This window comes from Tamandua tetradactyla, chromosome 8 (assembly GCF_023851605.1).
Source record: "Tamandua tetradactyla isolate mTamTet1 chromosome 8, mTamTet1.pri, whole genome shotgun sequence".
NCBI classification, from domain to species: Eukaryota; Metazoa; Chordata; class Mammalia; order Pilosa; family Myrmecophagidae; genus Tamandua; species Tamandua tetradactyla.
The window spans coordinates 124,035,928-124,048,921 of NC_135334.1; the positions used below are offsets into that span (position 1 = coordinate 124,035,928).

Genomic DNA, 12,994 nt, shown 5'->3' on the forward strand with positions numbered 1-12,994 from the left:
GTAAGTACTTGGGGAAATGAGCGCTCTGGGAAGGGTCTGGGGTTCTGGGGCAATATGGTGGAAACCCTTGGGTTTTGGCAGATGTGGACCCTCTGACGCACGCGGCACTGGGGGACGCCAGTGAGGTGGGAATTGAGGAGCTGCAGAAGCAGAAGGAAGTAGAGGGTCCTGGCCCAGACAGCGAGAATCCCCAGGAGGACCCCCCACTGCGCTCCAGCTCCACTGCCAGTAGTAGCCTCAGCAGCGTCACCTGTGGAGCCGGCTCTGTACGTAAGGACTTGGAGGGGTACAGGAATGAGAGCTGCTGGGACGTGGGCCTCATCCCACGGAAAGCCGCGTCGTAGCCATTAACATGCCTCTTTCCTCTCAACCTTCCTGTCTTCCTTTCCTTAGGCCGTACAGCTTAGGGCCTACCAGAACCAGTTTTGGCCCCAGAAGCAGGCCATCGGGCTTTGTCCAGGGTATGGCCAAGACCCCCCTTATATAGTTTGTGACTGGAGGATAAGGGCATCGCAGAGATGTTTTCCCATGCATCCCCCCCCCTTTTTTATTAGAGAAATTGTGGGTTTGCAGAAAAATCATGTGTAAAATACAGTTGGTTCCCATATACCAACTATTATTAACAGCATGCATTAGTGTGGTACATTTGTTACAATTGATGAGAGTACTTTTTTTATGATTTGTTTTATTAACTGTAGCCTGTGGTTATTGTAGGATTCACAGTATTGTGCAGTTCCATGGACTTTTTGCTTTCTTTCTCTTTTTTTTTTTTTTCCATGGACAGGCACCAGGAATGGAACCCAGGTCCCTGGCATGGCAGGCGAGAACTCTGCCTGCTGAGCCACCGTGGCCCGCCCCCATGGACTTTTTAAAATAGTTTTTTATTCTTGTAACAAATATACAACCTAAAATTTCCTCTTTTAAGCACATTCAAATGTTTAATTCAGTACTGTTAATTACATTCACAACATTGTGCCACCACCACCATCCATTACCAAACTTTTCCATTCTCCCAAACAGAAACTGCACATTTTAAATCTTAACTCGCTAGTCCCCACCCACACCCTGTCCCTTGAATTCGATGGCAGAGGCCTGAACTCCTGGGAAAGCCACCTGAGGACAAGCAGTTATTTATCATTCTGATGAAGGTGGGAATGGAGCATTCAACTTGGGTCATCGTGTAGAGAATCTGGTGCCTTCGTGGTTTTTCCTTGAGGTGCATTTCTTGGGGATATAGCAAAGGATGTTGTCTTCAGACAGTCTTTTGCTTGATATATAATTCTTGGTTGGCAATTATTTCTTTCAGCACTTGAGATACTTCAACCCAGTGCCTTCTTACTTCCATGGTTTCTGATGAGAAATCGACACAATCTCATTGGGACTTCTTTGTACATGATACATTGCTTTTTTCTTTTTTTTCCTCCTGATTTTAATATTTTTATTTAAAAACTTAACATACAAACATACAAACATTTCATCCAGGGTGTACAATCAGTGGCTCACAGTATCATCACATTGTTGTGTATTCATCACCACGGTCATTTTTTTTGAACATTTGCATCTCTCCAGCAAAAGAAATAAAAAAGAAAAAAGAAAAACTCATACATACCTACCCTTTACACCTCTCTCTCATTGACCACTAGTATTTCAATCTACTCAATTTATTTTAACCTTTGTTCCTTCCCTTATTATTTCTTTATTTTGCATCCGTATTTTTTACTCATCTGTCCATTCCCTGGATAAAAGAAGCATCAGACACAAGGTTTTCACAATCACACAGTCATATTGTAAATACTATATCATTATACAATCATCTTTAAGAAACAAGGCTACTGGAACACAGCTCTACAGTTTCAGGTACTTCCCTCCAGCCTCTCCATTACACCATAAACTAAAAAGGGGACATCTGTATAATGCATAAGTATAACTTCCAGGATAACCTCTTGACTCTGTCTCTGTTTGGAATCTCTCAGCCACTGACACTATATTTTGTCTCATTTCTCTCTTCCTCCTTTTGGTCGAGAAGGTTTTCTCAATCCATTATTACCAGGACTTGGCTCATCCTGGGATTTCTGTCCCATGTTGCCAGGGAGATTTATACCCCTGGGAGTCAGTGAGTTCACTTGCCATGTTGGCTTAAAGAGAGAGGCCACACCTGAGCATCGAAAGAGGTTCTCTAGGGATGACTTAGGCCTAATTCAAGTGCCTGTCCTTTGCAGGGATAAGTCTCATAGGGGCAAATCCCAAGATTGAGGGTTTGGCCTGTTGACTTGGTCACCCCCACTCGTTGCAAGAATATCAGAAATTCTCCAAATGGGAAACTGAATATTTCCCCTTTTCTCCCCATTTCCCCAAGGGGACTTTGCAAACACTTTTTTATTCACTGCCCAAATCACTCTGGGATTTATCAGGGCATCACACTAACCTGGACAGACCGACAAAATCTAATGCCCTATTCAAGATTCCATGTACTTACGGTGTTCAATTAAACTGACCATACAAGTTAAATTAGGAAATGCACTAGCCATTTGGTTTATGCACCAAATAAGCATCTCTCCCTTTATTCTCACACAGAAGTTGAAGTTTTAAAATGTGAACCATGGGGCGGGCCTCAGTGGCTCAGCAGGCAGAGTTCTCGTCTGCCCTGCCAGAGACCGGGGTTCAATTCCCAGTGCCTGCCCATGCATTAAAAAAAAAAAAAAGTGACCCATACCATCGTTTACCCAGTCTTCTGATTCACCCTAGTCCTATCTAGATCAGCTTCATTCATATCTCTACTCAATGTCTGATCACTTCTTCAACTTTTTTAACAGTTCCTATGTGGGGAGCTGCTGGCCTTCATAGATTCAGAGCTCTAACTCTGAGTCTCAGGTGTCACATAAATACCCAAAGTTTCTGAGAAATACGATGTTATATACAAACAGCTCAGTATCTGAGAACTTAGAATTTATTCTAACACTTACATCTGAATATATGTGACTGCTGTAAGAGTTTACCATATGCCCCAACCTGATATCCCATGCGCTCGACTTTAGTTCACTGAATTTTTATATCATGGTTAGTCCATATGATTGAGGCATGATAGTATTTGTCTTTTTTCCCTGACATTTCATTCCACATACAGTCCTTAAGGTTCATTCATCTAGTTGCATGCCTCACAGCTTCATTCCTTCTTGAGGCTGCTCAGGTAGTCCATTGTATGTAAATACCACTCCATTCCTCGTTGTACCCTTAGGCCACTTCCATCCATTGTGGACTGGGATCACTGCCGCCACAAACACCAGTGTGCAGATGTCCATTCGGGTCCCACACTCGGCTCCTCCAGGCACGTACTGAGAAATGCCGTGTCAGGATCCTGTGGCAGACCCACCCTGGTCTCCTGTGGAGCCACCACGTTCACTGCTTTTTTCTTGCAGCTTTCAATGCTCTCTCCTGTCCTTTGCATTCAACAGTTTGATCAATATGAGACAGGGTGTATTTTTTTCACGTTTTCCCTGTTTGGTGTTCTCTTGGCTTCTAGGGTGCACATAGTCATGTCTTTTGCTAAAATTTTGGGGGAAGTTTTCTGTCATTTCTGTGAATATTCCTTCTGCCCCCTTCTCTCTTTCTTCTGCTTCTGGGACTTCCCTAATGCATACACATACATTAGTATGCCTGATAGTGTCCCAGACGCCTCTTAGGCTATTTTTGCTTTTTTAGACTTCCTCTTTCTTTCTGCTTCTCAGCATTTCAGTTGTCTTGTCTTTGAGTTCACTGATTCTTCCTTCTACCAGCTTCAATCTCCTATTGAAACCCTCCTGGGCACTTTTCATTTTGGTGAGTGTGGGTCTTCAACTCGAGTAGTTTTGTTTGGTTCCTTTTAAAAATTTCTGTTTATTGAGATTCTCATATTGTTCATTCATTGTTTTCCTCATTTATTTTAGAGATTTCTTTGTGTTTTCCTTCATCTCCACAACCATATTGACTGTTAGTGATATCCTTTAGTTTTTTCTCTGTATTTTCCTTCATCTTTCTGAGCATATTGAAATCATTTTTTTAAAGTCTTTGTCCACCATGTCCACAGTCTGGTCTTCTTTGTTGATGTTTTCTGGATTTTTATCCTCTTCCTTTGGATGGGCCATCATTTCCTGTTATTTTGTCTTCTGATCTTTTGCTGTAGAGTATGCATTTTAATATTTTAAATGTTAACTCTGGGGTTTATTCCCTGAGCTGTTTGTTTCTTGAGTTTGTAACCAGCTGACGGGCATTCTGTTGAGTATCAGAAGCTGTTCTTTCTGGGTCTGTGTCTTATCTTGGGATTGTGCTACCCGTGCATTTCATGAGACAGGTGAGGGCTGGCCCAGCCAGACTGAAAATGCAGATGAGCTCACTGGGCCCCAGGTGACTGCCTTCTCTTTGAATATGACCCTTAGGGACCTGCTGACTCCACAGAGATGGATGAAGAGGCAGCAATAGGCATCTCCAAGCCTCTGCCTACCGTGCCTCCCAGCATCGGCAAACTGAACGTGGACAAGCGTCCGACAGAAATTGGAGAGGGGTCAGTGCGCCTGCCCACATCTGACAGTCCGTGCTTCGAGCCCCAGTATGGCTCTCCCCCTGAGGAGGAGGAGGGGGAAAGTTACACCCCCCGATTCAGCCAACATGTCAATGGCAATCGGTGAGAGCCTGGGGATCCCTTCTAGATGGGTGACTGGAGGACCTCACGGAAGTGGGCCCCGGGAGAGGGTTCCTCGTGGTCCTGCCATCCCCAGGGGGTGTGCCCTGATGTCGGGACTGGAGGACTGTGGGAAGGGAGAGGTAGCATAAGGCCCACGCTGCCAAGATTAGCTGCCCTTGCCTGGGGCTCATAGGTGCCCCTGTGCATTCCAAGGGCTCAAAAGCTGCTGCGGCCCAACAGCTTGAAGCTGGCAAGCGACTCGGAGGCGGAGTCAGACTCTCGAGCAAGTTCCCCCACCTCCACCGTCTCCAACAACAGCACGGAGGGCTTCGGCGGCATCATGTCCTTCGCCAGTAAGTGCCTTAAGCTCTCTCGTTCTTCAGTTCATTTTCTCTCCAGCAGAGCCTGGCCACGGCAGGTTGTGGCTCAGACTTTAGACAGAGGCTGTGTTGGCATCACCAGGCCCCAGTTGGGGTCATTTGGGGGATGCAGAGTAAGGTATTTTCAGGTGAGGGCGTTCCGGACAAGGACAGGTTTGTTATCACCTTTACACCTGGGGCTTCAGACTGTTTCAGAGAGGACAGCTGAGTGGTCAACTGAAAAGTAGGCATTATGTTCAGAGTCATACATTTGTACATAAATTTTGTGGAGAGATTTTGGTCACATCTGTTTCGGGTATATATCGAATATATTCTTCACCTGGTGAGGGATTTTTTTTATTGATATACAGTATATATTCACATACCACGTAATCATCCGACATGTACAATCCGTGGTTCACAGTATCATCACATAGCTGTGCATCCGTCACCACACTCGACTTTTTTCTTTTTGGTGAAGAATAACATATATGCAAAAAAGCAATACATTTCAAAGTGTATCACAACGATTGGTTGTAGATCAGATTTCAGAGTTTGGTATGGGTTACAATTCCACAATTTTAGGTTTTTACTTCTAGCTACTCTAAGAGACTGAAGACTAAAAGAAATATCAATATAATGATTCAGCAATCATACTCATTTGTTAAACCCGACCTTCTCTGTATAACTCCACCATCACTGGTGAGGGACCTTTTTATAACATATTTTGAGATTGGTTTTTGTACATAGAGAATATTTTTAGATATAGGAGGCAGTGTCAAAGACTGGAGACTGCAGAGAGCCGGCCTGGAGGACACGTGAGGTCGCTGGCATTTACGGAGATCAGGGACAGCACTGCCTTCAGCCCAGAGTCACGGTTAACTCCTGGCTCTCAGGCCGTGCTCGCAGAACAGGAGGCACTGGGCTGTTACTGGTGGTAGTTAGAGGAGGTTGTTCCTGGGTTACAAGCAATCCTGGTGGTGGCTTCTCTGTTTACCTTAAGTTGGACTTGACCCTTTCCAAGACAGAGGAACTGGGATTGTATTTGCAAGGGAGGAAGGTGGAGATGATACATCCCTTGAGGTACAATGCTATATTGTTTACCCCCCAACTCCTAACTCTAACACCCTCTCGTTGATAGGCAGCCTTTATCGGAACCATAGTACCAGCTTCAGTCTTTCCAACCTCACACTGCCCACCAAGGGTGCCCGAGAGAAGACCACGCCCTTTCCTAGCCTGAAAGGTAACTGCGGCTCCCCTTTCACCAAACCAGGATTCTCTGGGAATTATTTTAAGCCTGTGGTGCTGTGGGAGCCTGTGTCTGCTGAATCACGTGACCTGGCTGCACCCCTCACAGCACTTCTTGTGACTGTCCCTGCACCCCGCGGGCTTGGATGGTTGTCTCTGTAGCTAAAGAAGAGGCCATTCCGCGTTTAGGATGACGCATCTGTAAGACGGCTGCTACCTGGGGGTCTTTGTCAGAGGTGCATGGTTAGCAAAGGGGTCTTCAGGCACCGCCGGTTGGCTGCCTGGGTGTGCAGGTGAGCTCCGTCCTGAGGCATGGGTTCCCCAGAGGACAGCCGTGCAGAGACTGGCTGTGTTTGTAGAGTCCGGAAGCCTCTTTACATCGGCTGCATGTCAGCTTAGGGCCCTCAGTGGGCCGCGCAGTATTGGCTGCTCCGGGGGAGTGAAGACTTTACATGAGTTTCATTTGTGATCGCTGACAGTTTGAGGAACTTCTTGAATTTGGTCTGACTTCTGTTTGTTTTCTCTGGGTATTATGCTGGTATTTAATTATGGTAGGAAGTACAGTGAGAAGCAATGCCCCCTATTTTTTTTTGGCATGGTAAGCTCTGGGAATCGATGGAGCCTGGGTTGTAGTGCCACTTACTTTTTAACTGTCCCTCATCCCCAGTGATTTCAAATTGCCAAGAGTCTCAGGAATGTCCCCTGCTGGGGATGGAAGAATAGGGCAGTGGGCAGAAGGGTTTCTTGTTTAGTGATGTGGCGCCCCGATAGCCCTGCTGCGATGAGTCCACACATGGCTTCTGGTTAGGAGGGGAAAGGCGTCAGTGCCGTCGGCTTTGCATTTGGTGCGTCTGAAGAGGAGAGCAGCTGATCACTCTTTCATTGCATGCTGGTGCTTCGTTTCATTTGGTGCACTTACTTCCTGTCCGCCTTCCAGCCTCATACCGCACAACCCCTCCCCACCCCACTACAGTGTCTGCAGGGTGGGCCCTTCCCTCTGCACGCCCGCGAGCCCTCTGCACCCCTGTGCTGGATGAGTCATGGCTGCCTGTGTCCCTTCTTCGTGCCCGTGCCTGTGGAGTGCCCAAAGGCCCCTGTGTCATGTTCCCTGTGCTTACAAGCCTGGCAAGGCCACAGTCCTACCGGACAGCCTTTCCTAGAGCCTTGCTTGGCTCCTGGTCGCTGGGATCAGGCTTCCAGCTCTGAGGTGCCCAGGAACCAAGGCTTTGTGCCCTCTTCAAGCGTCATGAGAATGCTCAGATTATCTGGTTTCCTACTCCATTGAGGGGCGCAGGGATTGGGGTATCGTGGTGCACCTACTAATTGTGTATTTTGTGTCCCAGTATTTGGGCTAAATACTCTAATGGAGATTGTTACTGAAGCCGGCCCCGGGAGTGGTGAAGGTGGGTCTCGCCCGTGAGCTGTGCATGGTCTTTTTTTTTTCTAGCATCTTCCGTGCCTGCCTGAGGGCCGTCCTCCTCAGGAAGCAAGCGCATCTCATGAGTGACCTGCCCTGCCCCATTCCTTGTGACCCCCGTGCTTGCCCGTCGAGCCTGCTGCGGGTGCATGCGGAGTGGCCTGACCTCCCTCCCCACCTCCTCCGCATTGCTGGTTCCTGCCTGTGTGTGACGCCCTGGCGGAGCACAGTGGCCCAGGCTGTGCTCCCACTAGCTGCTGAACTGCAGTGGTGATGTCTCTCATTCCTACCTCCCTGGCTTACAGGAAACAGGAGGGCCTTAGTGGATCAGAAGTCGTCTGTCATTAAACACAGCCCAACAGTGAAAAGAGAGCCTCCGTCACCCCAGGGTCGACCCAGCAATTCTAGGTAATGCACAGAAGAGCTGTTTTCAAAGTTCCGGGGTAGAGGTAATGATTCCTAGATGAAACTTTAGGGATGCTCAGGAGTGGGAGAAAAGCTCTCAGCAGGGTAGACAAAGCGAGGGCCTGCCAGCACTTCCTGCTCTGACTCAACCCCGCGTGAGCGTCGCAACTTCCAGGGCTGCGGGTGGGACCGCAGCGGAGGGCACATGGGTACTCAGATTATCTGGAGAGGTGGAGGGCATGCGGGACTTGGCAACTTGGAGACGTGACTTTGTGTTTAGTCTGGGGAGACAAGTGTCTAGTCTGGGGTAAGGGGGGGGGGCACTCTGCCAAGGCGCCGCTGACCGGTGGTGCCGTGCGGCCCCCGCAGTGAGAACCAGCAGTTCCTGAAGGAGGTGGTGCATGGCGTGCTGGACGGCCAGGGTGTGGGCTGGCTCAGCCTGAAGAAGGTGCGGCGGCTGCTAGAGAGCGAGCAGCTGCGCGTCTTCGTCCTGAGCAAGCTGACCCACAGCGCGCAGCCGCCGGAGGAGGACGCCCGGCAGGACACCATCCCAGATGTGGTCGGTGCTGGGCGTGGGGAGCTGGAAGCCACTGGCAGGTGGGGCATGGGCACCGGAGGCGGTCTCGCCGACCCCGGCCCCTGGGTCGTTGCTGCAGGAGGTCAGTCGGAAGGTGTACAAGGGGATGCTGGACCTGCTCAAGTGCGCCGTCCTCAGCCTGGAGCAGTCCTACGCCCGCGCGGGGCTGGGGGGCATGGCCAGCGCCTTCGGGCTTCTGGAGATTGCGCAGACCCACTACTACAGTAAAGGTAGGGACTGACCGGCGGGACGCCACGCCGCCCGCCACGCGCCCCCTCGTCTCTAGGAGAGAGTGGACTTAGTTATCCCCGTGAAAGATTTCCCAGCAGTCCGCTTCCCACCAGGCTTTGGGATTTTACTTTCTAGGGTGCGTTTATACATGGCAGGTATTTCTCCACCGTAAAGTAAGATGTCAGCTTTCCTTACACTCCCTCCACTCCATACCCTCCTGTACCCTTGTCTCTCCCACCTCATTTCCATAACTTGCTGCTCACCTACTAATCTCTTTTGACCACTACCCGTATTCATTCTTTTCCTCAGAACCAGACAAGCGGAAAAGAAGTCCAACAGAGAGTGTAAATATGCCAGTTGGCAAGGATCCTGGCCTGGCTGCCAGGGGGGACCCAAAGGCTATGGCACAGTTGAGAGTTCCCCAGCTGGGACCTTGGGTACCAAGTGCTTCAGGAAAGGGTCCTAAGGAACTGGACACCAGGAGCTTAAAGGAAGAGAATTTTGTGGCATCTGTCGGTATGTGTATATGAGTTTGATGCGGTGGAGGGGTCCTCCAGGCTTCTTAAATGCCCCCCCCTCAGTTCATGAAGAACCCCACTTTTCTCTTCCCCATGCTTCGCTGTTCAGAGAGGGAAAAACGTCTGTGTCCATTTCAAATGGCGCTTCTTTATACTTTTCCATCTCTCATGTCTGGTTAACTGCCACCCCCACCTGTATCTCAGAGGAAAGGGGCTCATAAGGCTTTGGGTAGGGAATCTGACCGCACTCCTGGAACCCTCTTTTTATTTACATCTGCAGTTCTCTGTCCACACTAGGGAGACCTTGTGAACTGGAAGCTATGAGGAAGTTTACAGATGCAACATGGAGTCATAAGATTATGATCATCTGCATCTCTCCCCATCAGCCTTTCCCCTGCCCTTGAACCCACTCCTCTGGCGCTCCTCCAGCAGCCCCGCTTCCCTGGGGCTGGATCTCAGATGTACATTTCTGGTCAGCTCTTCTTTAATCCCTCCTCGCTGGACCTGGTCAGGGGCTTGCTTGTGTTTGCTGTTTCCCATCCTGGTAGGAAGGCGCCTTAGTGAGCTCTCTGGACCCAGTTCCTGCTGGTACATCTTGGGTCTTCTAGGTTTTGTCTCTCCTTCTCTGGTTCTGGGCTCCTGGGTAATATGCCTCCTGCTGATTCCTCTTTTCCACAACCATCATGAGCCCATAAATGGCAGTGAGGAAAGCGTTTCCTTTTTAGGGGAGCTGCACTTCTCTAGCCCAGTATAGTATTGACCTAGAGGCCATCAACCCTGCCTTTTCTCTGCCAGAAGTGACATTCTAGTAAGTCTGGAGGTCTGGCGTTTTAGTCCTATATCTGCCCCCAACTACGAATGTGATTTTGAACAAATCACTTCCCCTCTCAGTGTCCTTGTCTCCTCGTCTACAAAGTGAGATGAGGCTAAGTAACTTCTAAAGTTCTTCCAGGAAAAAAAAAAGTTGGTGTGATCAGCATTCTCTCTTCTTTACCTTTGTTAAGATGCTGTCCTTGACCAGTTCCCTCTCACTGCTACCGAAAGAAAGAGAGGAACTTAGTTTCCCTTTATCTTCCCAGCTCAGTTGAAATGACCAGCTCTTGGGCCAGGTAAAAGCATTTTTCCAGATGACTAGCTGAGCATGGGTCTCCTGGCAGGACCTTCATTGAGTTTAAGGGTGAGTTGTGTTGTGTTTTTGGTAGTGAAACCAGGAAGAAGGAGGGATGCTACCCAGCTGCGTGAGCTGGCCTCTGTCTAGTCCAGCAAAGCATACAGATCTAGACTCATGCTTCTGAAACCCTTTGACTGCTTGCAGTGACAGCCTCCCTTGTCTGGAATCTTTAAAAATTACCATTTCCCAGAAAGTAAAGCTCATTTGGCAGGAAAAGTATGATGCGATGGGAAGTTTAAACTGATTCTGAGCTACGTGATCTTGAGCCAAGTACTGCTGCTTCTTTAGGATTGGTTTCTTGGTGCTAAAATGAAAGAACTTGATTGGGGGCCCTTCCTGCTCTCATGTTCTGAAGGGTTTTTACTGCCACAATGGGACTAGAACTTTTTTACTGCCACAATTAGGACTAGAACTTTCGAGTCTTTAGTTCATGAGTTTAGGAAAAGGCATTGTGTCTCTTGATTTCCCTCCCCCCCAAATGAAGTTATCTTTTTATCTCTTGATTTGTAATCCCATGCCTGAGACTGAATCATCTGGGTGGGTGGGTTTCCATTTCGTCTCTCTGACCAGCCTCTGACTCTCTCTGTCTTTTTCTCCTGCTTGCATTGCATCTGGGGTAGAATTGTGGAACAAGCACCAGGAAGTGAAAAAGCAAAAAGCTTTGGAAAAACAGAGTAAGGAACAAATGCCCCTTCCTGTTCCCAAGTCTCCCATACCTGCCAACTCCCCAGGCCCAGTTGGGGCAGGCTCCCTTTGTCAGCCCCACCCAAAATTTGCTCTGGGGGGTATTTGGAATGAAAGCAGGTAGGTGGTATGTGATGGATAGGAATGTGGCTTGTAGGCTGCTCTTTCCCACTCCCTTCCCTCCATAGCAGTCCATGCTGCGATCAAGGTGTCTACTGAGTAAAACCCCTTAGGACTCGGTTCTCCATGGCTTCTGAGTTGGTGGGGCGAGCGGCTGCCTATTTTGGTGCCCCTGTTGGCTGAGACCTCCCTCCCCCACTGGAAGGCCTGTGGGCGCAGTTGGCAGAGATGGTTGCTGTCCCTCCGTGTTGAGTCTGTAGCTGCCCAGCTCTCTCCGGTGGCTGGCCTAGGCACGCTTTCTTGCTGTCTGTCATTCTGTCCTTCTGCCATACCATTGTGCATGGATGGGGGAAAGCAGGGCGGGTTTTGTCCCACAGTAGCAGTGGTAGGGTGGGGGTAGGCAGTGTCCAGTACTTATTGCACTGGACCTAACCTTTTCTAGCCCCCTGAGAGACGTATGTTTAGGACACACTGAGTGGCCTGGCGACCCTTCATTGATTTCAGTGATGCTCTGTTTCTCAGTGCGGTAGAATACGGTTCAGACTTTTGCTTCTGGAACTTTTCTGTTTTTGGGTGATTTGCCCAGAATTTTCTCAGGTGAAGAAGATGGCTGCAGACCCCCTTGAGACCAGGTCTAATTTGTCTTAGTTGGGTCTTAAGGCATCTGGGGACTTCTTCTTCCAGGGGCCCTGGGGCGGGCAGCGCCTGGAAAGGTGATGGGACTCGCTCCCTGCAGCAGCCCGCCCCTGCCCTTGGGATGCTGGGTTACCACACGTCTTCTCCTACTCAGGACCTGAAGCGGTCACGCCTGTCCTTGGCCTTGCTGAGACCGAGGAGAGAAAGTCTCAGGTTGGCACGGAGAGTGCTGTGAGCCTGACGTCTGGTTCCCAGGTTCGTGATGACTTGTTGAGAATTTTGAGGGTCTAATTTGCTGTCTCAGATACTTCTTTGTGTTGAAACAACAACTACTACAAAAATGACAGCCTCAAAACACTGTGAATGTCCAAAGATAGGGAAATGATTAAATAACTACAATATATACATATAATGTGAGCTTAGTAGCCATTAAAGATTATGTTTTCAAAAATATAGTGGCATAGAAAAATGTTCACAAATCTATATACAGGATGATTCCTCTTTTACTTTTTAATGTGTATAGAAAAACAGTGGTTAATGTGGGTGGTAGATTTGTGGCTTATTTTATTTCCTTTTTCTTTCATGGATTTTCTACACTGAGCATGTATTTCTTTAATATTTCATGACAATTGTCTTTGTGACCTCTCCCGGGATAACAGAAGGGTGGGGGTGGCACCGCATTTCCTTGGGAAACCGAGAGCAGGCTGGACTCCTGCTGTCACAGCACTGCTCATCGGACACCTCCTGATGTGCCGTGTCCCGTGTCTCCCTTCAGAGGACTGACCCAGACCCCGGCGCTGGCGTGAGCCCAGCTGTTATGATCCGAAGCTCCAGTGAGGATTCTGAAATTAGCACCGTGGTAGGGGAACACCACACTGGCATCTTGGGGGGTGGGCGCAGCTTCCCGCCTTGGGGTTACTTTCTCCCCTGGAGGCTGTTCTCAGTCTCAGGCCCGCTGGGTTCCCCTGGCC

General features: G+C 48.9%; 1 protein-coding gene across 7 annotated transcripts in view; it reads left to right on the top strand.

Annotated features, from left to right (window-relative positions):
* The window catches only part of MADD (MAP kinase activating death domain), a 59,940-nt gene that overhangs the window by 23,916 nt on the left and 23,030 nt on the right, over positions 1–12,994 (top strand). For 3 of the 7 annotated variants that reach the window (XM_077114606.1, XM_077114607.1, XM_077114611.1), the window contains exons 12-21: positions 82–266; positions 4,413–4,657; positions 4,871–5,010; positions 6,158–6,259; positions 7,987–8,089; positions 8,456–8,645; positions 8,743–8,893; positions 9,204–9,410; positions 12,178–12,278; positions 12,799–12,882. In XM_077114606.1, the coding sequence (XP_076970721.1) occupies positions 82–266; positions 4,413–4,657; positions 4,871–5,010; positions 6,158–6,259; positions 7,987–8,089; positions 8,456–8,645; positions 8,743–8,893; positions 9,204–9,410; positions 12,178–12,278; positions 12,799–12,882 (1,508 nt within the window). The remainder of the gene's footprint in view (positions 1–81; positions 267–4,412; positions 4,658–4,870; positions 5,011–6,157; positions 6,260–7,986; positions 8,090–8,455; positions 8,646–8,742; positions 8,894–9,203; positions 9,411–12,177; positions 12,279–12,798; positions 12,883–12,994) is intronic. The other 4 variants (XM_077114608.1, XM_077114612.1, XM_077114609.1 and 1 more) reach the window with 3 other exon arrangements.